General features: G+C 50.6%; 1 protein-coding gene across 3 annotated transcripts in view; it reads left to right on the forward strand.

The window, feature by feature from the left end:
- The window catches only part of RUSC2 (RUN and SH3 domain containing 2), a 54,238-nt gene that overhangs the window by 37,102 nt on the left and 2,813 nt on the right, over positions 1-14,323 (forward strand). For all 3 annotated transcript variants that reach the window (XM_083702557.1, XM_083702555.1, XM_083702556.1), the window contains 6 exons: positions 2,445-2,521; positions 7,024-7,198; positions 7,993-8,098; positions 8,724-8,770; positions 10,030-11,020; positions 13,734-13,910. In XM_083702557.1, coding sequence (XP_083558683.1) covers positions 2,445-2,521; positions 7,024-7,198; positions 7,993-8,098; positions 8,724-8,770; positions 10,030-11,020; positions 13,734-13,910 — 1,573 coding nt within the window. The remainder of the gene's footprint in view (positions 1-2,444; positions 2,522-7,023; positions 7,199-7,992; positions 8,099-8,723; positions 8,771-10,029; positions 11,021-13,733; positions 13,911-14,323) is intronic.

A 14,323-nucleotide genomic window follows, 5' to 3' on the forward strand; every position in this document is an offset into this window, starting at 1 on the left:
ACGTTTTTTGCTGCGTCGCAACAACAAGGGCCTGGGAGAGACCAGGGTTCGAATCCCCTTCCAGCCACATGAAGCTCACTGGGTGACCTTCGGCCAGTCGCTGCCTCTCTCAGCCCAACCTGCCTCGCAGGGTTGTTGTTGTTGAGGAGGATGTTGTAAATGAAAATCTGCCCTTTTCCCCTTATGGGGTACCCAAGAGCCCATATAGAGTCCTTACGTAGCTTCCCTATTGGTTGGAGAAAATAACAGAGGCCAACCAGACAATATTGAGAAACAAAGCAGCTAGTAAGCCTGATCTTGATTGATAATAATAATAATAATTTATTATTTATACCCCGCCCATCTGGCTGAGTTTCCCCAGCCACTCTGGGCGGCTCCCAATCAGTGTTAAAAACAGTACAGCATTACATATTAAAAACTTCCCTGAACAGGGCTGCCTTAAGATGTCTTCTGAACGTCAGGTAATTCTTTATCTCTTTGACATCTGATGGGAGGGCGTTCCACAGGGCGGGCGCCGCTACCGAGAAGGCCCTCTGTCTGGTTCCCTGTAGCCTCACTTCTCGCAATGAGGGAACCGCCAGAAGGCCCTCGGCGCTGGATCTCAGTGTCCAGACTGAACGATGGGGGTGGAGACGCTCCTTCAGGTATACTGGGCCGAGGCCGTTTAGGGCTTTAAAGGTCAGCACCAACACTTTGAATTGTGCTCGGAAACGTACTGGGAGCCAATGCAGATCTCTCAGAACCGGTGTTATGTGGTCCCGGCGGCCACTCCCAGTCCCCAGTCTAGCTGCCGCATTCTGGATTAATTGCAGTTTCCGGGTCACCTTCAAAGGTAGCCCCACGTAGAGCGCGTTGCAGTAGTCCAAGCGTGAGATAACCAGAACATGCACCACTCTGGTGAGACAGTCCGCGGGGAGGTAGGGTCTTAGCCTGCGTACCAGGTGGAGCTGGTAGACAGCTGCCCTGGACACAGAGTTAATCTGCGCCTCCATGGACACAGAGTTAACCTGGGCCAGACTTATTCAGGGACAGCCCCATGGAGGCCATGCTTTCCACGAAGTCCCGAGCGGCCCCTTGTAAGGTCATGTCGGCATGGATGTTAAAATCCCCCAGGACAACCAAGCTAGGTGTCTCCAGGAGCATATCCGCCACGACCTGAAGCAGCTCAGGCAGGGAATCCTTGGTGTAGCGGGGAGGTCGGTACACCAGTGGGAATCCTGTACTGCCCCTATTGCCCAACTTCCAGAACATGCACTCAGAAAACTGGGTCTTCCCAATAGGACGCCTGGTGCAGACTAATGACTTCCTAAAAATCACTGCAACCCCCCCTCCCCGCCCACATGACCTGGGTTGCTGTGCGTAAGAGAAACCTGGTGGGCAAGCAGCGGCAAGGACAGGCCCATCTGCTTCATCCAACCAGGTCTCTGTCACACATGCCAGGTCAAATCCTCCATCCACAATCAGGTCGTGGATGGCAGTGGTTTTATTCATCATTGACCTGGCATTGCACAGCAACACTTTCAGGTCATGTGGGTTTCCCTTGCTGATTCCTGTATCCTTCCGGTCAGGACCAGACCTGGAGGCAGGGATAGTCCTCAAACAACGACTAAACCTGCCTCCTCGGTAATGACATGGTCTGGTCTTAGCATAACTCCTCCTCCTGCCTGTGATCACTGAGATCGGGTGTCCCAATACATCCCCCCCCCCTGGAACCTGCCCCACCCAATCTATTGGCTCAGGCCCACTCCCAGGCAACCATGACCCTTCCCCTTAAAAGGCAAAATACAAACTATATAATAATTTAACAGAATAATAATAATAATAAAACAGAACAGAACAAAACAAAACAGAGCAAGAAACAATAACGCTGACTAAAAGCTTATCCCACCCCAAGCAAAAATAAAATAATGAAATAATATAATATTATAAAAAACAACCACCACCATTTAAAGTGCTGCAAATTAAAAGCGATTAAAACATTTAAGACCATTTTGTCCATTGCTGCCGGTAGCTGCTCAGGCCTCTAAACTGTAGTGGTAGTGCAGGCCCCTCGGGCACTGAAGCTCTTGAACACATTTGGGGGCTGAACCTCACCCCCAATCTGGGCTCTCTCTCTCTCCTACTCAAGCGTAGGGGACAGGCAGGCCACCTCTTCTGTTGCAACTGGGCAGGAATTCCTGCTGGCTCCTGGAACCAGGATTCTCCCAGAGTTCTCAAAGATAATAGAGGCAGCAGGATTACACCCTCCGATCTCCAGGTTTCCTGCATTTCAGGGGGGCGAGGGACACACCAGATGGAGCTCTGCAATTCTAGGATTCTTGGAGTTTTATCCAAGAAGGAAACTTCTGGGGAAGGCCTTCCTGGAACCTTCTCTGCAGTGTGGGGCAGGCGAGGGATGCATGGCGAGGGCCCTCACCCAGCTGCCCTCTTTTTTCGCCCCCCAGGTCTCGTCAAGGCGATCAACATGGCTGTGGATTTGATTGTGGCGCATTTTGGGACCAGCAGGGATCCTGGGGTGAAGGTGAGATCCTTCTTTTCTTCCTCTGCCTCCCCTCCCCTTCCTTGGGTCTAGGTCACCATGAGCACCCAGGATCCTCCAGGGGCTCCCAAAGCCCTTCCCTGCCTTTCAAGACATTGCCGCCACCATCGCTTGTGGCCCACACAGCCCTTGTCCCTTTAGCGCAAGTAGGAAGAGCCTGTCCTGGATCAGGCCAACAGCCCACCTAGTCCAGCATCCTCTTCTCACAGTTGCCCGTGAGGAACCTGTGGGAATGTTCAGGGATGCAGGAGAGGATATATTGTTTGATTATAGCCTTTCCAACTTGTGTCAACAAGTTCCACAATTTAGGAGTAACATTCCCCTTTTTAAACTTGCAGTGGATGTGTTTGCTCAGGCTTGCTAAAGCCTCTATAATAACTGTTCTGGTATTTTCCCCTTATTCCCTCATAAAAGATAAGACACAACACAGTCTTCTCTAAAAGTATAAAAAGGTTTACTCACACATCATTCTGTTCACAGTAGGATCCCAGAAGGCAGACTTAGCTTAGAAAAGTAACACACACCTGGAAACTATCACATAAGGAGACAGTCCCTTTGTCCTCTCTGGGCTGGAAGCCAAGAGAGTATCTTTGGCTAAGCAGATGTTGCTTCTTTGATGCATGTAGTCACAGAGAGAGAGAGATGGCTGCCCTGCCCTGTGCTTTTGTCGTTACCTGCACAGGTGAGGCCACGCCCACCTCTAGTCACATGCAGAGGAAGTCTGTAAGTCTGTCTCAGCCCAGAAGGAAATAGGAAGTTGACCTGCTGGCTGGACAAACATTCCTCCCCATGTGTAAACATGCTCACTCTAGAAATGTTGTACTTGACTGCTCTTGTGTTTCACATCCCACAGAACCAGCAAGCAGGATTCAAATCCAGGGTGTTCTCTTAACCCTCTTTTAAAGCCATCACTGCCTCCAGTGGGAGGGAGTTCCATAGCTTCACTCTGTGTTGCGTGAAGCAGTTGTTCCTGCTGGCAAAGTGCTTCCTTTTCTCCCTCCCGAGTATTCCAACGCTCAGCTTCGTTAATGATCAGGAGAGCAGTGGGCAAGTGGGGAGACGAGGCCAGGGCGTCCCATGGTTTGCCAGGTCCCAGGTCAGCTCCCAAAAAGGAGCCCTTTGTGAGTCAGGATCTGGACCCATCCCTCTCCTTGAGGAGAAGCCTTTCTTGCAGCAATCCTGGGCAAAGCTTCATAGGAAAACCTGGCAGGAGAGTAGGAACCCAAGCCTATTGAATCCCAGGCTGCGGGTGCAAGGGGACTCTGCAGAATCTTGAAAAACAATGCAGTCATACCTCTTGTTACGTTTGCTTCAAGTTGCGCGTTTTCAGATTGTGTCTCACGGCAACCCGGAAGAACCGGAAAGGGTTACTTCTGGGTTTCGCCACTCGCTCATGCACAGACGCGCAAAATGACGTCATGCGCATGTGCAGAAGCGGCGAATTGCGACCCATGCATGTGCAGACACAGGGTGCGTTCCTTTCAGGTTGTGAATGGGGATCCGGAACGGATTTCGTTTGCAACCAGAGTTACCACTGTACTGTAGCTCCCTCAGTGAGTTGGAGATGTTCAGCCTGGGAAGAGGAGACTGAAGGTGGGACAACACACGGGCGGGAAATGCTATAAACAAATCAGAAATTAGATCGTTATAACAAAAGGGGGGGGAAACCCTATGGAAAAACACGTATAAAAATTCTCTGCTCTCTGGTGCCATCTGGTGTGCGCATGTTTATAGCACATTCAAACAGTTGTGTCCTTGCTGAGTCCTGAGAGGAGATCTCAGGGGCTGCCACAGGGAAGATGGAGCCAGCTTCTTTTCTCCTGCTCTGTACGGTAGCACCAAAACCAGTGGGGTGGACTTTCCTCCACTGGAGGTTTTTAAAAGAGAGCTTGGCTGGCCATCTGTCAGAGATGCTTTAGCTGCAATTCCTGCACTGCAGGGGGTTGGGCTTGAGGACCAGATAGATCAGTCAGTAGAGCATGAGACTTAATCTCAGGGACACGGGTTCGAGGTCCCCCTTGGCCCAAAGATCCCTGCGATGCAGGGGGTTGGTCTGGATGACCCCTGGGACCCTTCCAGTTCTGCAATTCTGTTATTCTGTGACCATCTCCCTCTGCCAATGGGAAATGTGTCTTGCAGCAGGAGGGTTTTGTTTCCCAGAGACGGGTGTGTTTGGCAAGGGAGCCTCGCCTGTTCCTGGAAAGGCTGAGACATCTGCAGCCGCGTGACCCTGCCCTGTTCCTCAAACTGCCTCCAGCTGCCCCCCCCCAGGGTTTATGTATCACTTATTTATAGTAATCCTGAGGATTTGCAGCCAAGACAGGTCACAGCCTTGAGCATCTCTTAACGCTGCGGAGCTTGAGGCTTCTGCAGTTTGGTCTGGGCCGAGTTCAAGTCTGGTTTCTCCTTAATCTTACTGCTCTAATCCCGCCTTATCTGGTGGGGGTGGAAACCCTGACCTGGGGGGGGGGGGAGAGAGAGCTTGCAAGGAGACGCAAGGAATCGAGCACACTGACCAAACAGGCTGGGCGGGGGGCTTTGCTCCAGACCCCCCTTGACTCATTGTGTGGCCTTGGCCAAGTCGCTTCTCAAAGTTTGCGCTTGCTAAAGGGAAAGGATGGGGGCCTCCTCTGCAGGGGTGTTGTGCGTCCTCGGCCTGGGGGAAAGTGCTCTGGGGTGCATCCGTGGGAATGTTCAGGGATGTAGGAGAGGATATATTGTCTGATTATAGCCTTTCCAACTTGTATTAACAAGTTCACAATTTAGCAGAGTAACATTCCCCTTTTTAAACTCGCGGCGGATGCGTTTGCTCAGGCTTGCTAAAGCCTCTATAATAACTGTTCTGGTATTTTCCCCTTATTCCTTCATAAAAGATAAGACACGACACAGTCTTCTATCAAAGTATAAAAAGGTTTACTCACACATCATTCTGTTCACAATAGGATTCCAGAAGGCAGACTTAGCTTAGAAAAGTTATATACACCTGGAAACTATCTCTTAAGGAGACAGTCCCTTTGTCCTCTCTTGGCTGGAGCATCATTAGAGAGCATCAAACAGGATGAATCTGAGCCTGGTCAGATTTATTGACCTGCCTACTGCAGGAACACTTTGTCTCTCTGACTCTTTCTCACCTTTAAACCAGAGATCATAAAATCACAGAATTAGGAGGGACCCCTAATTCTCCTCTAGTCCAACCTGCAGCAGTGAGTTCCGCAGGCTTAGTTTTTAAAAGTTCCCCAAAGTTTCCCATAATACATTTCCAGAAGCATCATCAAGACATCACAGAGATGTCACAGAAAAGGTGTGGTCTCAGGTAGAACCTGAGATCCAGGCATGCCCAAGTCACTCAAATACAGTCTTTCAGGCTTACTCCATCAAAGTACAAAGGAAAGTATTTACGGTTCCCTGGTCCCTGAGTCAAGTCAAATAGACCCCTTTGTCTTATCTGGGCTTCATCCCACTATGGGACTTTAAAAGGGGGCTAAGAGAACACCCTGGGTTCGAATCCTGCTTGCTGCTGTTCCTTAAATTTATTTATTCTATTATCTTCTGCATATCCAAATTCATTTAGTTTGCTCATTTAATTATCTGCTTTAAATATATACTCTTGTGAAACTGCAGGTTATTACAGTAATCCTGCTAATGCTTTTATCTGTTTGCAATTATATGTAAATATTCAATACATAAACCATTTCAATTCTTTTATAAAAAGTTTGTTATCTTGATTTCTTATTCTTCCGGTAAGTTTCACCATTTCTGCATATTTCATAAGTTTTTGTATCCATTCTTCCTTTGCTGGGACTTCTGCTACTTTCCACTTTTGGGCAAGTAGCATTCTTGCTGCTGTAGTAGCATACATAAATAAATTTCTATACAATTGAGGTAGTTCTATCCCTATGATTCCCAAAAGAAAAGCTTCTGGTTGTTTTTTTAAAATAAAATTATTTTGAACATCCTTTTCAATTCATTGTATATCATTTCCCAGTAAGCTTTTAAAAAAAAATTAAAAATTAATTTTCCAAAAACAACAAAAAGTAAAAAACAACAATACATATTCAAACATAGAAAAAAAATAGTTGACTTCCCCCTATTCCTTTCCCTGGTTCTATTGTTTATCATCATACCTCATGTCCATTTAAAATTATAAAATCATTTAATTATAAAATCATTAAAATTAGTTATTGTCCAGCCATAATGTCTTTACAAGTATTTTTTAAATCCTGCTGATATATTAACCTGTGTACACTGCTTCTGTATATATGCAATAAAGTCCTTCCAATCTTCTTTAAATTCATTGTCATCTCTTCCTCTTAATTTCAAAGTCAATTTTGCCATTTCATCATATTCCATTAATTTCACTTGCCAGTCTTCTTTAGCTGAGACACGTTTCCCAGTTAGCTTTAACCTTCCTACCAGGCCACCCCATATGGTCAAAGGAACCTTCTTTCTCTGCCGTCCTCTGATTCTCTCCCCTCCTTTCTCAGGCCAAACTGGGGAACAGCTCCGTCAGCCCCAACGTGGGGCATCTCATCCTGAAGTACCTGTGCCCGGCCATCCGGGACGTGCTGAGCGACGGGCTCAAGGCCTACGTCCTGGACGTCATCATCGGCCAGAGGAGGAACATCCCCTGGAGCGTGGTGGAGGCCTCCACCCAGCTGGGTAGGCAGCACAGGGGTCCGGGGGGCAGTGGCGTAGCAGGGTCAGGTGGTACCCGGTGCAGAAAATTTCTTGTCACTATTGAATTTTTTATTTTATTTTTTGCCTGCAAAAATGGTTTGACTTTATTTCACTTTATTTCATATTTTCTTACAAAGAAATGTGAATTCTGGGCCTCTGATAACAAGTAGGCAACTGTGGACAGATATTTAAATCTACAGGATGGATTGTGTTTTGGTTTGTGTTATTTTATTTATAGACCGTGATCTACTCCCAATATAAAAAACTAGCAGTGAACTAGCAAAAGTTGTTGAGGGAGGCAGCCTCATGTTTGCTTCATCGATGACTATTTATTTCAAGATTTATGCAAAAGAAAACCCAAACCTCAAAGTGATTTACAGAAAGAGTTTAAACAATAAACTGATGAGAAAAATTAGCAGCAACTTTTGAAGACTTTCAAAAAGTTGAAATAGCAATATGCTGAAAACAGATTAAAACTGGCATCACCCTTAAGCCGAGAGACCCCCCCTCCAGGCCTGTGGGGGCATCCTTGCCAGCCCCTCCCTCCCTGGAGGCTCTCTGGGAGGTGGGGAGCTCTCCCCGGGTGCCAGCCCCTCCCAGCCCTTCCCCTGGGTTCCGGGCCGGGTTCCCTCGCAGGCTGGGTGCTCTGCCTGACCCCCAGCTGACTGTCTCTTTGGCATGCTGTGCTGCGATACCTGCCTTGCAGGGGGTTGGACTAGATGACCCTGGGGTCCCCTCCAATGCTGCACTTCTGTGATTCTCCTGTTCCTCCCCAGGCCCCTCCACCAAGGTCCTGCACGGCCTCTGCAGCAAAGTCAGCCAATACCCGGAGCTCACCAGCCACTCCATGCGCTTCAACGCCTTCATCCTCGGCCTCCTCAAGTAAGCGCTGCTTCCGCCATCTCACGCCAGCCCTTTGGGGTGGGCCCACGGGGGGCGGGCGGGGGGGAGAATTTGAGGGAAACGAGCAAATCTCCAGGGCGCCACCCCCCACAACAAAGCTAAACGCTCCCAAAGTCTGTGGTTTACCTGTGGTTTCTGCATTGCAGGGGTTGTGCCTTGGGGTCCCTTGCAACTCCACAAATATGTGATTCCAAAGGGGGAAGGCGAGGGGTTCCATGGAGCCCCCACCCCACCCTTTGGCTGCTGCCTCATAGGAGACTTTTGTGCTTTAAAGCCAAGCCTGAAGACTTGGGGGAATCTCCATCTCTCTGTGAGAGAGACTTTTCTGCCACCTCACAAACCAGAACTCAAGTCTGATTCTTGCATAACTTTCTGGCCAGCCAAAACTCCCATGGGGGCCTTTCCCCACAGTGCTGGTTCCCACATGGCAGCAGGGCTTTCCTAGGGGGCTCCTGTGACGCCAGAAACTCGTGCCATCAGCCTGCCTTGTTTCTAAGTTTGGCAGCTGGGGTGCCCTTCCTGCCAGGCCCACACTTGTGGGTCCTGGACATGAGACTGACCGATTCTCAGCCTCTCTCTCTCTCTCTGCTTTCTCCTCCCACAGCATCCGGTCCCTGGAGTTCTGGTTTAACCACCTCTACAACCACGAAGGTAAGAAGAGGTGGCTGGGAGGTGGGGGGGCAGGTGGCCTGCATCCAAATGGCCGGAAGGAAGGAAGATTCTGCAGAGCTGCCCACCTTGAGTCAAGCACCTTGCCGGGGGAAGCAGGAGAAAGCCCCGGTCAGGTCTGAGAAATGGGGCAAGATGAGCCACGGAGAAACAGCCTCATTCTGGCATTGTGAAGGGTGCTTTGAGCATTTTGGGGGTGAGCGGAATTGGGGAGGGAGCCAGGCACCCGTTCTCCACAGCTCCCCCAGGAGGCAGGGATGGCCACCAACTTGGATGCCATTAAAAAAGGATCAGGCCAGATTGTGGAGGCAGTGGTGTAGCATGGGCAGGGAAGCCACCGAGGCTGCAGGAGTGCCCCCTCAGAGCCAAGCAGGGCTGTGCTGCACCACCCACCCACCCGCCTGTGTCATGGGGGGGGGGCTTCCTTTTCTCTCTTGGAATGTCTGATGCCATGATACCCACCCTGTTTTCCCGACAATAAGACAGTGTCTTCTATTAATTTTTGCTCCCAAAGATGCTCTAGGTCTTATTTTCAGGGGATGCCTTCTTTTTCCATGAAGAAGAATACGGCACACATTGATTGTCTAATTGTGAGTCAGCCAGACTCCGTCAGGGCAGAGCGAGCAGCAGGCGGCAGCTTGCCTTGGCGGCAGCGAGGGCTCTCTGATTTAAAGAGACCTCACACTGCCTGAACAGCTCCGGCTGCGCTGTGGCCAATCAGTGAGCTGCGCGGCAGCACCCGCCACTACGGTCCAGAGGAGTCAGACGCCTTATGGTAGCTTCGGGGGCCATGTATTCCGGGGAGGCTTTATGTTCGGGAGGTCTTATTTTCGGGGGATGTCTTATTTTGGGGGGGATGCCTTATACCCTGTTTCCCCGATAATAAGACCTACTTCCCTACTTCCAGTTTTGCCTCTCGCTGTAAAATAAGACCTAGCGCATCATTGGGAGCAAAAATTAATATAAGACACTGTCTTATTATCGGGAAAACAGGGTATTACAGTGAGAGGCAAAACTGGAAGTAGGTCTTATATTCGGGGGGTGTCTTATTTTCGGGGAAACAGGGCAGGAGAAAGGCTTCAGTTTTTTTTGGTAAACGTTAATTTGAGCATCTTTTTAAATTCATGGTATATAAGTTCCCCGAAGCTCTTTAATTATTTTTTACAACTTCACCACCTGTGGACTGAATGACCCAATGACAACCCGCGGTTCTCCCTCTCGCTGTCTCCCTCTCCCTACAGACATTGTGCAGGTGCACTACCAGCCGGTGGGCTTCCTCTCGCTGTCGCACGGCGTGTGCCAGGGCCTCTTTGAGGAGCTGCTCCTCCTCCTCCAGCCCCTCTCGCTGCTCCCCTTCAGCCTGGACCTCCTCTTTGAGCATCACCTGCTGCAGATGGGCAAGGAGCAGCAGCAGCAGAAGGAGATGCTCCGCGTCCAGCAGGGCCTGGTCCTCTCGGCCCACTCCACCCTCCAGCTCATGAGGAGCCGGGGGGCAGCAGCAGCAGCAGCAGCAGCCATGGGGGCCGGCGGCGGCACCAGCAGCAGCACCACCAGCGGCAGCAGCCTGGAGAGGAGCGTCGGCGGCTGGGCGGCGGAGCAGGACCGCGGCCGAGAGAGCCATGGGGGACCCCCGGTGAAGGCAGCAGAAGAAAGGGTCAAAGGCGAGGGGGCCCCATCGGTGGCGCCCCCTGAGAGGGAAGCAGAGTCAGCACGGTGGAAGGGGCCCCCCGAGCCCAAGAAAGACAAGCAGGCCAGCTGGTGGTACCAGCTGATGCAGAGCTCCCAGGTCTACATCGAAGGGTCGGCGGAAGGGGCTCGCTTGGCCCGCTACGAGCGCAGGAAGAAGGGGGTGGCGGGGGGGACGCCCCGGCCGGCCGAGCCCAAGAAGGGGCCTCCTCCGCGGGAGGGGGTGGTGGAAGGGGCCGAGGCCTGCCCCATCGCGGAGGTGCCCCTCCAAGACAGACCCCCGGCGGACGTGGCAGCGACAGGGACTGAGCCTCGGTGGAAGGCAGAGACCCCCCCTGCCCGGGAGGCAGCGAAGGAGAAGACCCTCCGGCCGTTCTGGATGGGCAGCCCCCCGGACTCGGTGCTGACTGAACTGAAGCACACCAGGGAGAAGGACGCGGTGCCAGCCCCAAACCAGGGAGGTCCCCAGGAGGACAACGGCACCCCCAAGTGGGGGCACCTCTTTGGTTCCCGAAAGGCGCCCAAGGAGCCCAAGCAGGCCAACAGGTAGGTGGGGTGCGGGCAGCAACCTGGGGGTGCAGGAGGGTGCTGGCGATTTGGGTGCGCCCTAGAGCGGCATGGGATGGGCAGAGAACCCAAAGGCTGGGAATAGGAGGAGGGGGTCTCCGTGGCACTTTGACCTCAGGCTTTTTGCAAAGAAGGTGCCACTGACCTGGAGGTCTTTGAGGTGATAGTACAGTGCTCCCTTGGTTCTCAAACTTAATCCGTTCCGGAAATCTGTTCCAAAACCAAAGCGTTCCAAAACCAAGGCATGCTTTCCCATAGAAAGTAATGTAAAATGAGTTAATCCAGCCTTTAAAAACAACCCCTAAAATAGCAATTTAACATGAATTTTACTATCTAATGAGACTATTGATTCATAAAATGAAAGCAATAAAGAATGTACTGCAGTCACACAATCCATCCATCAGTAGCTGAACTGGGCTCCACACAGTCACACACAAAAAAGAGCCACAAAAACAAAAATGCAAAATAAATAGCAAAAGCAGACAGACCTCAGTGTAGCACTCAAAACAGGACACATTCGACTTCCGAAAAAAGTTCGCAAACTGGAACACTTATTTCCGGGTTTGCAGTGTTTGGGTTCCAAGCTGTTTGAGTACCAAGGCATTTGAGAACCAAGGTACCACTGTATCTGAGATTGTGGGGTGCAAAAAGGGAGTCCCAAGGACACTGCCCCCCCCATTGTGCCAATAACTCTGGCAATAACGACGAGGCTGAAACAGAGGAGGAAGCAGGGTGAATGTCACTCCAAACAAGGGCACAGTCTGCTCTTCTTTTCTCTGGGGTTTTTATCTCCCGCTTCTCCTTCAAGGAGGCAGGCATGGCTTTCCGCCTTCCTGTTTTATCCTCACAATAACCCTGAGAGGTAGGCTAGGCTACCCTGAGGTCAGCCAGGCAGCTTCGTGGCTGAGTGGGAATTTGCACCCTGCTCTCTCCCAGGTCCTAGTCCAGCGCTCTCACCACTGCGCCACATTGCCGCTTGTCCTTCGAAGGAGCCCGATTGCTGCCCTGGCACTGCCCTGGGATGGCAGTGGCCCCCGAAGGGCAGCCTCCCTCCCTGCAGCTGCTCTCCTGAGCCATCCCAGTTCAGGGCTGCTGGTGCAGGCCGGGGGGGGGGGGCAGATCCAGGTGTATCTTTTGCACCTGGGACATTTCAGAATGGAAACTGAAAAGAAGGTTAAGCAGGCAAAAGTGGGAATGCTTAAAACTATAGATGTTTCTGTGTCTTCATCAAGCAGCACTAGATTAAGACCTTCAAAGGCCCTAAGCACATAAAAGATTTCGTTGCCCCCCCATATATCTAATTCAAAATGCAAACAAGAACAAACCCTCAAATAAAATTTTATTTTTTGAAATGAAACAAAACCTACAGTGAGATGGAAAATAATGTTCATTTCTGTGCATTTGTATTTGAAAACTTTTCTCTTACTTGTTTATGAATAGATGTTATTAGGATTTATACAGGGAAATACAAAACTTAATATCATATCTCTGGGGGTTTTGGTCCAAATCAAAATATTGATTTGGATTCAATAAAACTCGTAGAGAAAAAGAAATGCAGGAAATATAGAAAGGCAGAGAGGGAGATAAAGAAGAAATAGACAAGAGATTTAAAAGGTGGGAGAATAATAAAGTTCAAACGTTAAAGAACTTCCGATTCTTCATTTGACTGCTGCATATAAGCAATACAGTCATACCTCATGTTGTGTCCGCTTCAGGTTGTGTTTTGTCTGGTTGCGGACTGCCGAAACCTGAAAGTACCAGAACAGGTTACTTCCGGGTTTCGGCAGTCACGCATGCACAGAAGCACTACATTGCGCTTTGCAGAAGCACAGAAGCGCAACCTTTGCATGCAAAGACACACAAACACGGGTTGCGAATGCTGCGGGTTGCAAACATGCATTCTGCACAGAGCACGTTTGCAATCCGAGCATCCACTGTATTCACATCCCTACAAAGCTACTTTCTATAAGCAAATATTATCTTCCATCCTCAAATCCAAATCCCATTATTTCAAAACATCTATGAGACGTTTCCAGTCTCCCAGAACTGTTAAGAATGACTTTTCTCTGCTTAAGCATGCCGGTTTTTCCATCTCAGCCATTCTCCCATTGCTGGTAGTGAGAAGTCCTTCCATCTCTGTGCATATAAAAGTCTCGCCCCTGGAATTGAAGCAAAGCTCCAGAGACCTTTTCTAACTGTGTAGCTGGAAGTCCCACTTCCGGTGAGCTCAGGCGGTGTGCTAGGAGCCTCTTCTCTGCACTCCTGCTGGAAGAGATAGTTGGGTGGCGCATGTGGCGGCTAGGAAGCATTTCCTCCTACTTTTTCTAATTGCAAAGCCTGTGCTCAGATCCTCAAAACTAACCTTATGTCACACATCCACTTCTGTACTTAGTAGAGATGAGGCACCTAGTCTGCATCGTTGCAGAGTTCTTCTGTTGGGATCTTTAATGTACAGCAATTGTGACCATTAATGTTGAAAATCTGGCAATGGGAAATTTCTGTGGTGCCCCCTTCCTTTGATGACCCAAGCACAAGCTTGTTTTGCTGAATGCTTAATCCAGCCCTGCTGTCCAGGCTGAACCCACAGGGTATGGCGCGCTGAACCCCGATATTTCCCCAACAGCTGCCTCTCACATTTTTTCTGTCATTCTCTGATCCGCCCGCTGGTCTTGACTTCCTTCTCCCCTTCCAGGCTGCCCTCTGGCTGGCTGAGCCTGGACCGCTCCGTGCTGCAGCTGATGGCACAGACAGTGGGGGCCACGGTGTGGAGAGAGGCTTCCTCGGAGCCTGAGCGGCTGGCGCCGGACCCTCCTCCCGCACATCCCAAGCAGCCATTGCCGGACAGGGGAGGCTCCCCCGAGACACCCTGGTGAGGGATACGGAGGGGCAACAGGGGGTGGGGGCAGCCACAGGGCTGGGGCGCCAGGGTCTGTCTCAAGGATGCTCAAGCTAGAAGGCTTTTGGGGGGAGTTTCTCAGAGGCCCAGGACCTCCCCCCTCTGGGACCCCTCAGGCTTGTGGTCCTGGCAACCAGTCCAAGGGTCTCATGGAAAGCCCTGCAGGAGTGAGAACTGAGCCCCCGGCTTGGGCGGGGAGCAGAGGCCTGGATCTCTTGGGGGGGTGAGGGGTCTGGGCTCAAAAGCAACCTCAGGTGAGGGAAGGAGAGCATTTGTGACCCTCAGGGTGCTGATAGACCCCCCCATGAAGCCAGGAGTCTGGTGAGAGTGAGAGTGCAGAGATGCTTGAGGTTGCTGAACCCATCATAGTCCTTCTCTCTGACAAG

The sequence above is a fragment of the Podarcis gaigeae genome, assembly GCF_964106915.1.
Source record: "Podarcis gaigeae genome assembly, chromosome: 11".
Taxonomy (NCBI): domain Eukaryota; kingdom Metazoa; phylum Chordata; class Lepidosauria; order Squamata; family Lacertidae; genus Podarcis; species Podarcis gaigeae.